General features: G+C 41.3%; 1 protein-coding gene and 1 long non-coding RNA gene across 2 annotated transcripts in view; one reads left to right on the top strand and one right to left on the bottom strand.

The window, feature by feature from the left end:
* Nucleotides 1-3691, bottom strand: part of LOC116221053 — a 7317-nt gene extending 3626 nt beyond the window's left edge. The window contains exon 1 of the long non-coding RNA XR_004163984.1: nt 1867-3691. This is a non-coding gene — a long non-coding RNA (uncharacterized LOC116221053). The remainder of the gene's footprint in view (nt 1-1866) is intronic.
* Nucleotides 1273-19924, top strand: mfsd10 (major facilitator superfamily domain containing 10). The gene is made up of 14 exons (XM_012835899.3): nt 1273-1379; nt 1673-1768; nt 3701-3909; nt 4899-4995; nt 5252-5355; nt 6738-6896; nt 8008-8196; nt 8728-8836; nt 10879-10990; nt 11187-11295; nt 14885-14975; nt 15063-15110; nt 16419-16508; nt 18651-19924. Exons 3-14 carry the CDS (start codon nt 3706-3708, stop codon nt 18752-18754), a joined length of 1416 nt encoding a protein of 471 aa, XP_012691353.1. The 5' UTR covers nt 1273-1379; nt 1673-1768; nt 3701-3705; the 3' UTR covers nt 18755-19924.

The raw sequence follows: 19924 nt of genomic DNA, 5'->3' as shown, positions 1-19924 counted from the left end.
TTGCCCTCTCAGCAGGGTGACCAGGGCCAAACAGACCATAAGTGAGACGAGTAGGACGTTTGTGTGGGACAATGAGGGACGTGTTACCAATGCTGAGAGATAACCTGAAACTTTGATATAATGTCTATTTAACGGATTAAGAAACATTTGTATTCTGCCTCTCGGCTCGTAAACACCTATACTTTGTCCTCCAGTCGATTCCACAGCACACCAGTTAGGCCATAAAAGATACAGGCTACAGCTTTTGCTATACGCAAGATATGATGAGGACAGAGCTGTTTAAGGCACACTAATCAATAAAAGAAAATGTTCTTTTCTTTGTGACTATGATGTTGCCTGGTATCTTTTAGCCAACCTTATCTGTGATGTTTGTGTAAATGTGGTTTTTGTGACAGCCTCTTGATGAACGCCTTCACTGCTCTCTTCTCAGCCACTGGATGAAAGCCAGGCTTTTAGTAAACCTTGGCTATGTTGCATGAGTATGAGCCAGGTTGCTGGTTATGACACAGCACTAATACATAGAGTAGAAACTATGCAACACTGAGACTTCCATTTGACACGGTCTATTCATGTTGATTTGAGCTGCCCACTCTACATATCCCCACCCAGCCCACCCCTGGATGATATCCTGGTTACCCCACAGTTTGCAGAGGGTGGACAGTACAACTGTAACATAAATGGCTTATGACGTACTTTTCTTAAGAGATAATTAAGTATAAATATCAGATTTAGAATTATTATATTCTGATGATGTGCAAAAAGCTGAGCTATTTAAACAATACTGTCTAATGATTGTCAAGGTCATGTTCACAGTCATGTTCACAGGTAGTAGTTATTTTCCCCATCTGTTTAAGTTGTATTACTTATCTTAATTGTAGTCTAGAATTCACAAAGCATTTTCGGGCTAAGGGTACCTCCTTAACCTAAAACAACCTTGTGGAAACAACCTGTAACCTATAACAATGTATTCAGGATCTTCGTGCAAATAGGCCTCAATATTTGCCCTCTAAATGCACAAATCTTGCAGCTCAGATTAAATGGGAATTGCTCAGTCATTGCTCATTTTAAAATAGTTGATTTGAAAACATTAAATTAAGGCAAAAGAAAGTCTCTTTAACAGGTTTATATACCTTATTTGTTATAATAAACAAATCGAGGTGATTTAATCTTAGGCTACTACTGAGATTCGCTCTGCAAAAGTCCCCAAACCAGAAGAGGACCGTATCTGTTCTACGCTCAGCTGCCAAGAAGCCTACGTCACATATTGTCGGGATGAAATAAGACACCGTTTCCTGGTTTCATTTCAAGCACTGAATTTACGTAAAATTCCTCACTCCTTCCGCAATCTTTAGATCCAACAGGACCAGCAACCGAGACAGGTAAGAAACATATGCATTGCCTATTTATTTTGCTAACCACTACGTGTGATTTGAAACACTACTACTAGGTAACCCATCTTACCAAAATCTGCCTGTCATAATGAAACGGCAGATGCCTGGCCAAAAAACGACACAAAACTTTTACCCATACATGCTGGTTGAATTTCATCATTTTAGAGACCCATTAGGATGAAATGGTTGAGCCCTGAACTTATTTTAGCCTAGTCATTGTCCTCCTATATTGTGATGCATCATTGAGAGACTGTCATGTGTTTTCCGTGTTTTTCCTGTAGCCTACGGTTCAGTTCCAACTCTTCTCTTGCTGGCTGAAGTTACCTGGACTGTGTTTCCGAAAACGGTCTCCTAAGCGTTTTACCAAGACTTGAAAGGTATAGCCTTCCATACTAAAAATCTTTACTTTTCTGCACGTTTCCCAAACAATCTCTTCAGAGTTCCCTTTAGAGAAACATTCCTACGTATAGGCTACCTTAAGTGGCTGAATCCATGTGAATGCATCTCTCCACCCATGGCAGCAAGTGTTGTCATTCATGTAGATTTGAGCATGCGTGAGATGAGTATGATGGGCATGACCAGATTGGAGTGCAGGTGACCACTATAAGAAAGAACATAGTAGCATAGCAAGTCAAAATAAAATAAAACTTCCCAAATAAGCACGGATGTAGGCTAAATGTTAGTCAGATTTGTATTCGCAAGGGATTAAAAATGAACAGCTAATTAACTTAGAACTAAGTTGCCGATGTGTATTGCTTTTTATTTTTTCAACATTTTTCAACCTGGCCCCTGTTTTTTAGACCTTATTGGCGCCACATTTTTAGTAGGGACAAAAATGTTCAAAATCGTAGTGAGTTAGAACGCTATAAATGACAACCGCAAAATGGCTAAATGGGGTCAAACTAAACCGCCCTTTTTTTGCCACTGACAGGCTCATAATGCTCATAATGTTATTATAAGTGTCTGACAACATGAACATGATCCCTACAAGATCTGCGTTGTTGTTTCGTTCACATTTTGTTCACATTTCATTTGGTCGTGTCAGATCTGGTGAGAAAAGTTATTTAATTACAATGTACGTGATTCAGTATATTTGGGCCATACCTTTAATTGTTGAGAAATAACTTTTTAAGTTTGCCATGTTTAAGAAGGTTGGACATGAAGCTACAACCATGATTAGTTCAGCTGGGCGTGTTTTGAATGGGCTGCTATGTCTGCTATGAGGAACTCCACCGCCTTCTCTCCCTTCTCTCATTTCACTTCCTTCTCAGCATCTGCAATTAGAAATCATTAACTTATTGTCAGCACCAATTGTAATGTTTTTATTCAAAGTTTAATGAGCCCAGGGTGTACCTTAAATGTTTTGGTAATGTAATCTTTTAAACAGACAACAGAAAACAATACATAATAAGGTCACTTTATATAAAGTTATCCTAGGTTTGAACTCATACAATGCACTACAAGGAAGAAGAGCATAATTATACAGTGGGGCATAAGACAATACACAGACATAGCAAGCAAGATGACTCTATGTCAGATTGCCTTAATGCACTATAACAGTGGTTCCCAAACTTTTTACAGTCCCGTACCCCTTCAGACATTTAATCTCCAGCTGCGTGCGGGATTTAGGTGGCATTTTTTGGGCACTTATGCCCTTTTTTCTCTCCATTTGACTTTTTACCCCACTTATTTCTGCTATTACCTGTGTTACTTCAAATTGGAATTCTAGAAAATTCTTACTCATACTCACAAATCTTTGTGGATTTTGCTGTGGCTCTCTCCCTGGGAGGATCTAGACAGGAACGCTCTCCTGAAGACATTAGATCTAGACAGGAACACTCTCCTGAAGACATTAGATCTAGACAGGAACACTCTCCTGAAGACATTAGATCTAGACAGGAACACTCTCCTGAAGACTGGCCTTAGATCTAGACAGGAACGCTCTCCTGAAGACTGGCATTAGATCTAGACAGGAACGCTCTCCTGAAGACTGGCATTAGATCTAGACAGGAACACTCTCCTGAAGACATTAGATCTAGACAGGAACGCTTTCCTGAAGACTGCCAAGATCAATTGGTCATAGAATTTGTAATAGGCATGCTCTGAATCAGTTAAGTTGTTTTATGTTGCCCAATCATTTTCGGAAATAAACGCTCTATCTCCGACCAGGGTACGACGTTATGGCGGTGTTATTCACAATACCAAAGTAAACAACTTCAGTAAAGTATACCTTTCAAGTCTTCATAAAATGCTAAGAGACGCTGTTAACGGGAAATGCTCAATCTCTCTCCTCCCCCCCCCCCCAATAGGCAAGATGGACTTGAAATCCCCTGGAGCTGCACATGTGTCCAAGGGATCACCAAATACAAAGGAAACCACTGCTGACCAGACCTCGAAGGAAGGATACTCTTCGAGGGTCATCACTGCGGTGTTTTTGTCACTTCTGCTGGACCTTCTTGGGTTTACCCTCATTCTTCCTCTCCTTCCCTCCATCTTAGACCACTACAGTCAAAAAGATGTAAGTGTTCTTTTAGTGTCCAATATGAAATATGTGAAATACACAAACTCATGGTGATAAGTCCCCCGACAGCAGTGTAATTCAGCTGCACTGAAAGTGGCATGTTTTTTCTTTAAAAAATGTGTAGTATATTTTATATCTAATATCTAAACTGAATTGTTGTTGTTGTTGTTGTTGCCAAAAAAGTGTTTCTTTTTATTCTTATACTTATGTTTGTGTAAACATACAGTCTGTGGTATCCCGAAATTTTTTAAGTTGCGTAATAATTCAATTCAATTTTATTTATATTGCGCCAGAACAATAAAGTTGTCTCAAGGCGCTTTACAGAGCCCAGAGCCTGTTACGTATTTGTTTCAAACCATCAATCGATCAAGTGCTTTTTAATAATTGATGAAAATGAATTTGAATCATTGATCAACTGACAAAGTAGACTGGGAAAGTAGTGCAACCTTTTCTTGTGAGTGTGTGTATGGAGCTGGATCAGTTACCTGTAACCCACTGTTTGGATAAACGGCTGTCTGATTGGTAGCCTACCATAGTGCTGAATAGCCTCTACTCTGTCTCTGTGCATATACTGGCCATTTAAAAAAAAAAAAAAGATTCTTTAAAACTACAAAGATAAATGTGACGGTGACAGTTGACTATTGAGAATCTTAAAAAGTGTAAAGTGTAGAAAAATGAAACTAACATAACTGAAGTGTCTTTTATGAGACCTACATGTCAAAGTTTTTATATTCAAGTGGTTAAAGCTGAATTAATCACAGAAAATGGAAAAAAAGAATAAGAGAAAGCCTAGGAAGAACAATACAGTGCATGATTTGCAAGTAATAACATGAGTACATTAATAATTGTGTGAGTCAAAAAGTCAATGTATTGGCAAACAGGATGGCAGTGATGTTGAATGGAGCACAGGTTGGCCTTTGAATGGACAATCAATTGTTCAATATAACAACCGGTAAACCTTTTAATTTGTATTTTTTTTTTTACAGGATGCTGTCTACAATTCTCTGCAGAATTTAGTGGACTGGTTTAGAGTTACTGTCAGAATTCCTCTGGACTCAAAATACAATAGTGTTCTTTTTGGAGGTAAGAACAATCTTCCCCTGAAGACATGCTTGATGCTTGAGCAGTATTATTAGTTTACTGGCTCTGAACTGCAAGTTGGCATTGAACTAAATTCTCTCATGGCAAAATGTTGGAAGATTTGAAACAACCGAATGTCTCTATACATGGATAAGTGAAATACTAGTAGAAAAGAATTAGCCAGGTCTGAGGGTGTACTGCTGCTTAAAACACTAACGATGGAGCACGTTCTTAATTGATTGTATTTTCTGCTTTGCAGGATTAATTGGATCCCTTTTTTCTTTACTTCAATTCATTTCCTCTCCTGTGATTGGAGCTGCATCAGATTGCTATGGCAGAAGACCACTGGTGCTGCTCTCCACAGTGAGTTTGTGTGCTGATTTGGCTCCCTGCTAGGAAACGAAAATGCCTTTATTCCATCAGCCTGCCTGAGCCATTGGAAAGGCATCAAATAAGTTTTGTGCTTAGGTTGTAAAACCTATTAAAATGTAAGAAAAGTCAAATATATTATCAGAGGAGGCTTCTCTAAGACTACAGGTGAAACCATAGCCGTGTCTACTACTGCACACTTGTGCACTTCAAACACTGACTTTCAGTGCTTAGGGCGTTCACACTGACAGAGCCAGCAGAATTCAGGGCACTGAAAGTACCCGGATGGCGCACTGCAAACAGTAAAAAAATGCAGTGTGAAACGATGGACACTACTCGCCCTAAACGGGCGCCATCTTGGCTACGTAGCGGAAGAGGAGGAGCCCTTTCGGCAGCTTTTCAGTTTGGAAAGTTGGCTGACTGACGCTTCGCAAATCACTTCAACCATTATTGCTGGTTACAATAACTGTGTTATCTGATAGTACAGTGTCTATTTCTCGGTAACTTTTGAAAAATCTAAGCGAGAAAACGCCAGAAGATGTACATTTACATACAAAATACGGCCGTCAGCGGAGTTTGGTCCGCCTTCTTTTTTTAAATTTCCAGTTGGCCAGAGGAAGCTGGCGCACATATTTTTGGGTAAAAGGCTTGCACATTTGCGTCCATCAGTGTTCCATTTGAGACAACACTAATCAGCGACAGAGCGCACTACAGATGTAAGTGCTTAGTGTGCACTACGCACTGTATTGCAGTGTACTTCGTAAAGTAAGCGGTAATAGGCACGGCTCATGTCTCACCATGATAATTTATTCGATCTGTCATTTAATTGTGATGCTTAGTTGCAAACAATCTTCTAGGCTACAACTAAACTGATTTTTTTGCTCTGCTAGCGTAATGTTTTACAGACAAATATTGATGATGTGCAACACACCTAGCTTAGTAAGAAATCGGGAATAGTATTTTAAAAAGGTTTCTCTCTTATTGTGAGTAAAGGTATCTGTGATATACTTGTAACATGAAATTGACTAGCTTATTACAGTCATGACAGCACCACTGCAAATTTGACCACTGAATCTCATGATCTTCAATGAACTTTTTCTCATTTCTGTCATACATCTAGTTTTTTTTTAATGACGCCTCTAAATGAATACGACCTTTTTCGTTTGTGATATGTTTTATTCTTTATCTCATTCTGTTTTAGTTTACTTGTTCTAGTTTAGTTCATTGTTTTTCTGTGTGTTTTACCTCTGTACTATACTGTTACATTTCTTCTTCTGTAACTCACTTTGTACAGTATGTGCTATGGTAAATATACTATCTAAAAAGGTTAGTATTATGGATGTACCACTTTTAAATATGTTTTATTATATCCTTAGGTGGGTGTCATGGCCTCCTATGTCCTCTGGGTGTTTTCTCGCAGTTTCAGCATCTTCCTCCTTTCTCGTGTCGTCGGCGGGATTTGTAAAGGCAACGTCAGCCTCTGCACCGCCATGGTGGCCGATCTGCGTAATCCACAGGCTAGAAATCGAGGAATGGTTAGTGACTTGTTGATCCCATGTCTTCTTTCCCTTTCATATGTTTGTGAAAGGGGAGTAAGTGGTAAAACAGAGATTTTCTTAATTACACTAACAAATAGATCTCCACAGAGAACACAACACAGACACACACATTTTGGCACAGTCTAGACTATTCCATGACAACTCAGTTACACAAGTTGTTAATAGCCAGATGACAGAAAAAGAGAAATCAGCATCTTCTTATCAACCTAATGTCATCTAGCTACAATCCTAGTTAGGAGTACTTTTAGGGTGCTTTCACACTAGAGCCTTTTATACAGACTGGGCTCCAGTTGAGGCGTTAGTTCAGTTCATTTTGTTGATGGGAACGCTGTTTTGGGGTCAGAGGTCAACACCAGGGACAGAGTCCTCCAAAAACTGGGGGTCTGGTGTACAGTTCACCTGAACTCCAGCACAGTTCACCTGAACTCCAGCACATTTATACAGCCTTATATATTCATTTTAGTATTTGGTGTGAAAGCTATCCAATCTGAAACCAGGGAGAACACTATTGATGACAGCTGATGGATGCAAATTCTCCCACAAAACATAAATCACAGTTACATGTGATCATGTAACATGCACTTTTCACTAAACACTAACAGTCTTAAAAATAGTGACTAGAGAACAGCTAATGTTAAGTGTCAATTCATGCTTGAGGTTTTGCATACGTGCTCTACAAGCAAAGCTGCAAATTAATCTCGCATTGCTGTCTGTGTAGAATCCCCCTCCTCCAAGCAGCTTGCATCATTAATGGCAGAGCCAAAATGATCAAAGAAACGTAAAGATTAAACCATTATAGTGCAGCTTTCCATTTTTCCTCCCATACTTTGTGTCATTGCGACATTGGTAAATAAAAAGCTGCACATTGACTACATCTTAAATAGGGCACAGGTTGAAAAATCCCAAAGTTTCTATTTAATATTGTTTTGCAAATTTTCTTGCATTATGCTTATTGCTTAATTTTCTCATTGTTGTTTCATTTTTATCTAATGTTTATTTGTATGTATTGTTTTTAAGTTGCTTTGGACAGAAGCGTCTGCTAAATACCCTAACTATAATTATAATGTCTTTTTGTATGTTTAACCAGGCTATGATTGGTGTCGCCTTCTCTCTTGGATTCACACTGGGACCATTACTGGGTGCCTACTTTGCACAAAGGCCCAAAGAAGCTGGGGAGTTTTATCAGGGGCCAGCTTTATTAGCCCTGGCTTTCTCTGTTGCAGATCTGCTTTACATCTTTGTCATGCTACCAGAAACTTTACACAGAGACAGTGAGGTAAGCTTGGTGCAAGATTACATACAACATTCTGAGCTATTAAAGATGCTAAATGCAAGACTTTTAGTTTAAAACTTAAAATATCAGAATTTGAGGAAATGACAGTGTTGACGTAATATCAAAAACACCTATGTACTGTGTTGCCGATATCTACAAAGTTAGCATGCTGTCCAGCTAGGGTCTGCCCAGACTTTCTTGTTATACCATTTTGTATCTCAAGACGTAATAGTGAATCACTGTAGCAAAAAACAGAAAGGAGTTAGTAGTAAGCCCATCGGCCCATTAATGGTTAGCCTATCAGCTAGCTCAACAGCTTGAGACCTACAGAGGTCTATTTGCCTCAACTAAATGAATGTAACATATATCAATCAATGTGGATGATGACACTAATGGTCTCCAAGCAGGCCACCTTCTAGACACCAGACCGGCAAGAAACAATCCTAGTGGAAACCCTGATCTAGATACAGACCACTTCATTTGTGTGTAGATGATGGTGAGTTTTTTGAATGAATGCTTTCTGCTTTGCCATAGGTTAATGACATGAACTCAGTGGTTCAGGGGCCTGGAGACCTTCTTAACCCAGTGGCACTTTTCAACTTCACAGCCATCACAAGAACAGAACATGCACCCCCAGCGCAGAGTAAGATCACATATACTCTATGTTTATCTAGCACATTAGTAATTATCATAATAATTATCACAATAAACCATTTCAGACACATTTTAACAGTTAGGAACTTGCCAGAGATTTGTTTTGAACCCTGGTGGACATTTCAAACCAATTCAATTCAATTCAATTCAATTCAACTTTATTCGCCATGTATACAGATACTAGGAATTGTTTTTGGTTTTCTCCATGCAGGCTATAGTATCACAGATAGAACAACAAGACAACACAGAACAACAATACAAGGACAGATAGTACCAGACAGTATGAGCAAAATAATAAATAAGAATGGAGGTAGTGCAACAATAATAATGTTAAATAAAGTTAAATAAAGTGCGATAAAGTTCGTGTGTGAGAGCTATTTAGGAGGGCTATTGCTTGGGGGAAAAAACTGTTGAGGTGACGTGATGTTTTGGTCATGATGGCCCTGTATCGCTGTCCAGAGGGGAGACGGTTAAAGAGACTGTTAGCAGGATGTGAGGGGTCTGCCGTGATCTTCATTACTTTCCTGAGGGATCTGGAGCTGTGAAGGTCCTTGATGGAGGGAAGGGGGCAGCCGATGATGCGCTCTGCTGCCCGTACGACTCTTTGGAGCCTGGCCTTAGAGCGGGCAGAGGCAGAGTCATACCAGACCGAGTGAGAGGATGTAAGCACACTCTCAATGATAGCCCTGTAAAACTGCACCATGATGGGGGGGCTGACCTGTAGTCCTCTCAGCTGCCGGAGGAAGAACAGGCGCTGCTGACCTTTCTTCACTAATTGAGTGATGTTATTGTCCCATTTTAGTGTGTTGGTGATGGTTGTGCCTAGGAACTTGAAATGCTCTACTACAGTGACAGATGAGTTGTTGATGACAAGTGGAAGATGTGTCGGAACCTTTTTTCGGAAGTCCACAATCACCTCCACTGTCTTGTTGACGTTGAGCTCTAGGTTGCTGACTGCACACCAGGACTCTAGATGGCCGACCTCCCTCCGGTAGGCAGACTCGTTGTTGTTGCTGATGAGACCTATCATGGTGGTGTCGTCTGCATACTTGATGGTCTTGACAGACGGGTCACCAGAGGAGCAGTCGTTGGTGTACAGGGAGAAGAGCAGGGGGGACAGCACACAACCCTGGGGGGCACCGGTGTTAACTGTGCGGGGCTGTGACAGATGCGGGCCCAGCCTGACATACTGTCTCCTGTTGGTGAGAAAATCTGTAATCCATAAGCAGGTAAGGGGGTGGATGTTCAGATGGGTCAGTTTGCTATGGAGGAGGTCGGGAATGATGGTGTTAAAGGCAGAACTATAATCCACAAACAGGACCCTTGCATAGGTGTTCCGATTGTCCAGGTGTTGTAGAATATAGTGAAGGGCTATGTTGATTGCATCGTCTACTGAGCGGTTGGGTCTGTATGCAAATTGGAGGGGGTCCATGAGGTGGTCAGTGGATGCTTTGAGATAGGAGAGGACCAAGCGTTCAAATACTTTCATGACTACAGAGGTGAGGGCGACCGGTCTGTAATCATTTAAGCAGGTGATCTTGGGCTTTTTCGGCACTGGAATGATGACAGCAGATTTGAAGCATACAGGGACACGGCATAAATTGAGAGACTGATTAAAAATGTCCGTAAACACTGGAGCCAGCTCGCTGGCACAGTGCTTGAGGGTAGCAGGTGACACCATGTCCGGCCCACACGCTTTCCTGGTGTTCTGACCTTTGAAGAGCCTCCGAACCTCATGCTCAGTGATGACCAGTGGAGCAGGTGAGGTGGTGGCAGGGGGAGGGGAGGCGGGGGGGATGGAGGGGGTGGACCCACGCGGTGCTTCAAACCTTGTGCAGAACACATTGAACTGTCAGAGAAAAGGTAGCAGGTCTTTGAAGAACAAAAAAAGAACACAGTGGAAAAGAGCATCAATTCTTCAGCCAAACCTTTCAAACGAACGGCCATAATAGGAAAACTGATATTGTATTAATGCAATAAACTGCAATAAATCTATATATCTACACTGTTATTTTCTTGGATATTCAACAGAAATGAAGAACCTTAAAGTTTTGGGGATGGTGTACTTCACATACCTCTTTCTGTTTTCTGGACTGGAATTCACTCTGAGTTTTTTAACGCACCAGCGTTTTGGATTTTCCAGGTAAGAAGTCATACACATGGACTTGGAGGGAATGTAACCTCACAAAAGTGGCTAACAGTGACTCCATAAGGACACCATTTAAATATACTGCTCATAATGATTTATTCTGTATTTTGAAGAACACTTTGAATTTCCATCATTAAATGATAACTATATCTAAAACAGATTGATGGGGAAATCTCTGTATTTTGTCTAGCATGGACCAGGGGAAGATGTTCTTCTTTATTGGTATTACCATGGCAACCATTCAGGGGGGATTTGCCCGGAGGATCAAACCAGGGAATCAGATCAAGACAGTTCGTTTGGTAAGCTGCTTTACCCTTATAAGGAAAATGATATCCCTCTATTTGTCCATACTAAAAGCGGACCTATTATGCTTTTCCGGTTTTCCTTTCCTGAAGTATGTGAGGGCCTGTGTCCATATACTGAAGTATGTGAGGGCCTGTGTCCATATACTGAAGTATGTGAGGGCCTGTGTCCATATACTGAAGTATGTGAGGGCCTGTGTCCATAAACTGTTTTTGTTTCTTTTTTTCAATTGTTCCTATTGAGAGCAGGGCGCATGCGGCTGCCTAGAGAAGAAGTGCTGCACCCAGTCTTTTTTTTCAGAGCTGCCCTGAGTGGTTCTAGTTGAAAATCTCTGAACTTTTCAGAAAAAGCATTGGTCGTCATAACAAAGATGATTATAAATGCAATTTGTTTGGCTTTTTTCTCCTTAGATTTTTTTTTAATTACAGAGAAATAGGCATTGTTCAATCAATTCAATACAAAAAATAAGCCTGAGGTAATTTGCGAGGGGGTGTACCAGCCAACTATGTAATGTTAGCAAGCTGACTACCCTAACTAACTTTCACTCCGTGAAAAGAGGTGTATCCAGGACTCCTGTGTACGCCCATATACATTCCACAGATAATTGGATGTATCTGGGAGTCTGTTCCCCTGTTAATGTCCCAGATCCTCCTGGATATGTACCAGGTGCGGGGGCCTGCCTGGAGCCATTAGTTGCCATGGTGAATAATCCCCAAGCGAACATTTGCATTTCACACCTTGAGCCACAAGGTATTCTTCAACTGGTCAAAAATCTTACCTTGGATTGGTGGCCCAATGCCTTGACCCTCCTCTAAATCCCCCATTGGTCCAATTATTAGACATATAAATGAGCCATATACATCAATGTACAATTACACATGACATATGATATAATGTAATACGGTATAATGTAATATAACATAACAAAGGCTTTTAGTGAGCGTAAAGGAATCACTGATCACTTGTGAGCATTCTCAAGAAGGACCCATCTCCTCACGCAGTGGTCTCCATTGCAAATCTATCCACATGAACACATACAGTACATGGTGATTCACAAGGTACCTCTGGTCTGCATCCAGTATGTTCTGTAGCTCCCCACACATTGTAGACTGTACTATGGGCTAGAGGCCAGACGACACACAGTTTAAACATGAAGGTTTATTGATTATTGCACAGGCATACACTGACACCATTTGCGTACTCAGTAACAAAACTATTATGTCATACTAAGGAGAGAGTGTCTGTGGTAGTAACTATTATGTCATACTAAGGAGAGAGTGTCTGTGGTAGTAACTATTATGTCATACTAAGGAGAGAGTGTCTGTGGTAGTAACTATTATGTCATACTAAGGAGAGAGTGTCTGTGGTAGTAACTATTATGTCATACTAAGGAGAGAGTGTCTGTGGTAGTAACTATTATGTCATACTAAGGAGAGAGTGTCTGTGGTAGTAACTATTATGTCATACTAAGGAGAGAGTGTCTGTGGTAGTAACTATTATGTCATACTAAGGAGAGAGTGTCTGTGGTAGTAACTATTATGTCATACTAAGGAGAGAGTGTCTGTGGTAGTAACTATTATGTCATACTAAGGAGAGAGTGTCTGTGGTAGTAACTATTATGTCATACTAAGGAGAGAGTGTCTGTGGTACCTCCGCAGTGGTAGAGATTTGAGCGATGTCTCCCCAAGTTTCCCTATCAACTCTATTGTATTACTTTTATTCATAGAGTGTAGTCACCCCACCCAGACTTGAACCTGGGTCTACAGGGGCTAAACATGCACTCTGACCACAACGCCAACGAGCCAGGCTGCCCTCTACAGGGTGCTAAACATGCACTCTGACCGCAACGCCAACGAGCCAGGCTGCCCTCTACAGGGTGCTAAACATGCACTCTGACCGCAACGCCAAAGAGCCAGGCTGCCCTCTACAGGGTGCTAAACATGCACTCTGACCGCAACGCCAAAGAGCCAGGCTCGATGGCATGGCAGTCAGAGCACATACTCATCTGTAGTGACGGCACATCGTCACACTGCCCTCCGCTTCGGGAAGCGCACCCAGGCATTCCTCGCGCGTCCACCAACCATACTTCTCCCATCCAGAGCGCCGCCCCACACACAAGTGCTTCACCCATCTATGGGGTCCCTCACACAGGGGTCAACCTACCTGGGGGTCCCTCATACAGGGGTCAACCTACCTGGGGGTCCCTCATACAGGGGTCAACCTACCTGGGGGTCCCTCATACAGGGGTCAGCCTACCTGGGGGTCCCTCATACAGGGGTCAACCTACCTGGGGGTCCCTCATAAAGTTTACCAGCAGACATTCCTCCAATAGGAGAGATGGATTCACCACTGGATGATGGCCCACCCAGGTGGAGAGCATTGTGCAAGGGTTGCATCGGCTCACAGGCCTAACAGGGTACCTTATTGTGTCTATAAAAGAGTGCCTGACGTTTTGAAATATCTATGGAATCTCATGGTGATTGTATGGAAGAAATGAACAATTCCAGGGATGTGCTGTCAGGCAGGGGGTATTTTCATTCCAAAGGAGAAGAACACTACAAACATAGGCCAATCCCAACCTATCAGTCTTATTAGTCAGATCTTCTTTAGTGGGGTAGCAAGGAGGTTGGTCTCCTATCTGAATGCAAAAAGCAGAAAGCAGGAATCCCAGTTTTTTTCTGGATGTTTTGAACACAGTAGCTTGATCTGTCATCAAATTCAGGAACCAAGGACAGAAGGCGGAGACCTCTGTGTGGTATTTTTGAACACTGATGAAGGAAGGTGCCTCCTTGAGAACCCCAGTGAAATGCTCTTGAAGGCCGCCTTTGAGAACCCCAGTGAAATGCTCTTGAAGGCCGCTTTGAGAACCCCAGTGAAATGCTCTTGAAGGCCGCCTTGAGAACCCCAGTGAAATGCTCTTGAAGGCCGCCTTGAGAACCCCAGTGAAATGCTCTTGAAGGCCGCTTTGAGAGCCCCAGTGAAATGCTCTTGAAGGCCGCTTTGAGAACCCCAGTGAAATGCTCTTGAAGGCAGCTTTGAGAACCCCAGTGAAATGCTCTTGAAGGCAGCCTTGAGAACCCCAGTGAAATGCTCTTGAAGGCCGCCTGGTTGATGTTATAATATCCTGCTGCTCAGACGTTATGGTTGGGTAGTCATGTTGTGGGGTACAGACAGTGCTTGTTGTACTGTTGTACTGTGAAGGAATGCCTTTACGAATCCCAGGTCCAACACACGCATGTTGCGGCTCTCTCCAGCCAGTTTGGCTGTGCTGTTGTATGTATAGTTGGGCAGTTGTTCTATTGGTTAGGTTGCTGGCTCTTAGTACTTGCATGTGACAGTGAGCGGATTGGCCACTGTGGGAAGTCCCCAAGGAATTTAACATCTTTTCCTGTGCATGACAAAACATTGATCAATTAAGCATGTAAATCCTACAGTTTTTAATAGTCTTTAATAGACAGCTCCATACATACATTTAGAGCTATAGCAATCAATGTCAATAAATTACTTCATAGCCATAGATGTTGTAATGTCAGACCTTAAGACAGCAATTGGAATGATTAATATAATATTTTAATACATTCGTAGGCATTCATATCACTTATTCCGGCTTTTCTGTTGATTGGGATTGCTTGGAATATGCTGTTGCTGTACACAGGACTGATGTTATACTCATTTGGTAAGTACAGTTCAGTACATTCAGTACATTCAGTGATTCGTATAATATTTTTCATGGACATAACTGACATATTCTTCCCTATAACAGCCGCTGCTGTTGTTGTTCCTTGTCTGTCCACACAAGTTTCAGCGCACGGTAAGCACAACTGAAATATCTGATTGTGAACAGTTTGATGAGTGATGTTTTGTCTTTCCCTCATTTCATTTTGTAACTTGCCCAGGTTTAAGTACACCATGACCCATCTTTTTTTAAGTACAGTTATTCTTCACCTATTCCAACGTAGAAGGGGTAACATTTTGAATAACATTTTGTTCACATTTCAGAGGAGTTATTCAGAAGGATTTCCTGGTAAATAGAATACACAAGCTGCAAAATTTGTAGGCATCATAATTGAGGCAGTGAAGATGAATATTAGGGTTTTTCATGCATTGTTTTTGTCAGGGAGACGGATGAAAGTCACTGATTTGCATGGAATTGTTTCTTAGTTGACTGTATTTGTTGATGGATGCTGGCAAGTTAGTTTGTGTGGTTTCTATGTAATGTATTGTTGTTCTTAGCTATTGTTCTCAGACATGTCTGATGTTACGGTGCAAACCCATGACACCGTTACGAGCGACACAATATTCTAAATCCCATGCATTTCAACGGGAGCCAATCCATTGTGACGTAGACCACCGTTTCGGGCGACACGACCGATAAAAGTTGGAAAAAGTTGAATCCTATGCAAATGAAGAGCGATTTTTCCCGGCAGCGGCCAATCAGATTGTTTGGTGTCGTTGTTTAGTCCAGTCTGTTATGCTATTTCCACACGCTACACCACGCCCACTCAAAGCGATGGAAGCGTAGCGTATCGTGTCGCTGTCATGGGTTTGCACCGTTAGTGTATCAATTTGCTCCTTTATTTTATGTTTTGTAACAGAATGAATCCATAAGAAGGAAATAAGAAAGGGCAATGTTAATTGAATACCTCAGTTACACAGGAAAGGCTGGTCATTATGTGGGAGGGATTTCTTTGGATGGTCAAATATTAGCAGGATATTGGATGGACAACCCAGTAGGATAGTAATTTGGTTGCCATCAACATTATAACTGATAACCGTCATCATAAGTCTTATTTTGCTCGGTTCATCAACATTATAACTGATAATCCTCATCATAAGTCTTATTCTGCTAGGTTCATCAACATTATAACCCTCATCATAAGTCTTATTCTGCTAGGTTCATCAACATTATAACCCTTATAATAAGTCTTATTCTGCTAGGTTCATCAACATTATAACTGATAACCTTCATCATAAGTCTTATTCTGCTAGTTCATCAACATTATAACCCTCATCATAAGTCTTATTCTGCTAGGTTCATCAACATTATAACCCTCATCATAAGTCTTATTCTGCTAGGTTCATCAACATTATAACCCTCATCATAAGTCTTATTCTCTAGGTTCCTCCAGCCAAAAGGGTATGGTGATGGGCATCCTCCGCAGTCTGGGGGCACTCGCACGGGCATGTGGACCGATTGTGGCGTCATCTGGTAAGTGTTTGTAAAGATCAGCAACCTTACCTGGTCATTTAAATAACCTTATATTCATCTGGTAAGTGTTTGTAAAGATCAGCAACCTTACCTGGTCATTTAAATAACCTTATAAATAATGTTCTGGAATTATTTACAATTCAAACACTTATACTTATATGAATTTGGTGGAGTAAGTATTCACATTCAGAAAAACACGTTGTTTTGAAACTGTACAGTAAGGCCATTTAGGTTATTTGACTTTGGATTTCACAAAAATGAAACGGATACAGTTGTGGGTTTATGGTTGTTAAAATGACAACACAGCCTCTCCCCCTCTAGCACTGACACAAGCATCTTTATATGGACAACACACAGCCTCTATCACTGACACAAGCGTCTTTTTATGGACAACACACAGCCACTATCACTGACACAAGCGTCTTTATATGGACAACACACAGCCTCTATCACTGACACAAGCGTCTTTATATGGACAACACACAGCCTCTATCACTGACACAAGCGTCTTTATATGGACAACACACAGCCTCTATCACTGACACAAGCGTCTTTATATGGACAACACACAGCCTCTATCAGTGACACAAGCGTCTTTATATGGACAACACACAGCCTCTATCACTGACACAAGCGTCTTTATATGGACAACACACAGCCTCTATCACTGACATAAGCGTCTTTATATGGACAACACACAGCCTCTATCACTGACACAAGCGTCTTTATATGGACAACACACAGCCTCTATCACTGACACAAGCGTCTTTATATGGACAACACACAGCCACTATCACTGACACAAGCGTCTTTATATGGACAACACACAGCCTCTATCACTGACACAAGCGTCTTTATATGGACAACACACAGCCTCTATCACTGACACAAGCGTCTTTATATGGACAACACACAGCCTCTATCACTGACACAAGCGTCTTTATATGGACAACACACAGCCTCTATCACTGACACAAGCGTCTTTATATGGACAACACACAGCCTCTATCACTGACACAAGCGTCTTTATATGGACAACACACAGCCTCTATCACTGACATAAGCGTCTTTATATGGACAACACACAGCCTCTATCACTGACATAAGCGTCTTTATATGGACAATACACAGCCTCTATCACTGACACAAGCGTCTTTATATGGACAACACACAGCCTCTATCACTGACACAAGCGTCTTTATATGGACAACACACAGCCTCTATCACTGACACAAGCGTCTTTATATGGACAACACACAGCCTCTCCCCCTCTATCACTGACACAAGCGTCTTTATATGGACAACTTGTGTGTGCAAGGGGCAGACAGTGCCCTTGTGCGTAGACATATCTGGCTGCGTTCACACTCTCTGCAGTCATTCAGTCCCAGTGTTTGATAATGTTAGCCTTAGCCTTCAGTAGGTAACTTTGCCGGTAGCTAGCTGGTCATTAGCTAGTAGCCAGCTGATTTGCCAAACAACCGAAGTCAAGCATACACAAAACTGCATTTCTTTTGTTTAAGGGTATGTGAAAGTGATGGACTCACAGATCTCCTGCACTGACTTTCCACTTCCTTTACACTGACAGCCTACATTTCCCTACACACCACTATGTGCCCAAACTTGTGGAATTTCAAAAAGTACGGTGCTTACGTCCGTTGGTGTCAGTAATGATACCCACTGATTGAGCCTCACCACTCCGTAGTTAGCAATAGAATCACTGATCAAACATGCACGGCACTCACACATTCTGCCACATTCGGTGGTAGTCCTGGACCCCAACTACGCCAAACAGCAAGATTAAATGTTGCTAAAGAACATGAAAAGAAACCAGATGAAGATTGGGAGCACATTCTTTGTGGTTAGATGAAACCCAAATAAATGTGTTTGGTTCAGATGGGGTCCAGCATGTTTGGCGTGAACCTGGCCAGGACTACCACAGTGAATGCATTGTCCCAACATTGATGCACTAAGGAATATTCATCAATTGTGAATCATTGGCCTTTAAGTGATATTGCACTGGGATGTACTCACTTCTGTTGCACACTGTTTGCACACAGTGTATGGAATATATGGAACAAAACTCTATACCTAAACAAGTATAGTACAGTGCACCTCATTCCTTTTTGCTGTCTTTTTTTACAGTCTATTGGTTGGCTGGGGCGGAGACTTGCTTCCTCATCTACGCCGTCCTCTTCGTTGTGCCTCTGGTGTTACTGAACCAATTAGAGAAATGGAAAGATGACTGACAATTCGGAGAGTGGAAAAACCTCATCCTATCTGACAACCATACGGCAACAACATTTACACACACACACACACACACACACACACACACACACACACACAACCATGCAAAGAAGCAAAGATGTAAAAACAAAACGTTAATTTTTGTTTACAGATTACTTTTCCTTACATTTCTTACAGTAAGAAACACAAAGGTATTAAATATAGTGAATCTTTTGTTGATTCTGGGATCTTTAAACATAGCCTGGTTCTCAAGCCTTCTGTCGTATACTTAACAAATAGAGCACAAGAAGCAGTGTGTTTCTACCACAATTAGCAAGTCTGCTAGTTTTCGCGCTACCCCTCTGAAGAGCAGATACAAAATTGATGGGAGCTAACAGTTAGCAATTAGTTAGTTAGCTTGTTGTCAGTTTGTTAGTTAGCTAACAGTTATCCAGTGTGACTACGGTGAAAGTGTTTTTTAACCTTATCTTGAGAAAGAGCTGATATGCTGAGAGAGAGCTGAACCAGCTCATAGTTATCAGTGCAATAATAACCTAATAACCAATAATAACACACCTCTTTTAATGGTTGTGTCGGTACATCAGACATCTAAGACCTTGTTCAGACAGGTGGTGATAGTATGATGGTTTGGACGACCAAGACAGCATGCCATCGACAGAGCTATGATTTCTGCATTGCGGGAGGAAATTCTGCAGCAGAATGTTAAGGTATCCATCTGTGGGTAGAAGCTCAACAGAGATTGGATCTTTTAAAGACCTTTTTAAAGACCTTTTTAAAGACCTTTTAAGGACCTTTTAAGGACGACTGTAATCATAAGTCAGTTTACCAAAGAATGGTTCAGGCAGAATACATGTTGTGTTTAAATTACTGAGTCAAAGTCTGGACCTACATTCAACAGAAATGTAGTAGCAGAACATGAAGGAAGAAAACCCACTAACATCACCAAGTTCAAGTACTTTTATTTTGAGGAATAGGACACCAACTGTCATGGGGGACTTTTAAACAGCTTGTGGGAATGTATTGAATGTATGTAATGTCATTGTTGTTAATGGGGTTCACACCAGTTATTAGAGGGAGGGGTTCACATTCTTTTTGATACTAGGGTCATTTAATGTTGGATATTTTGATCAATGGAAGAATAAATAAGTACACCACTTTTTGTGAATAAA

The sequence above is a fragment of the Clupea harengus genome, chromosome 7, assembly GCF_900700415.2.
Source record: "Clupea harengus chromosome 7, Ch_v2.0.2, whole genome shotgun sequence".
Taxonomy (NCBI): domain Eukaryota; kingdom Metazoa; phylum Chordata; class Actinopteri; order Clupeiformes; family Clupeidae; genus Clupea; species Clupea harengus.
The sequence above is the reverse complement of the archived record's forward strand: the minus strand, read 5'-3'. Positions and strand labels throughout refer to the sequence as shown.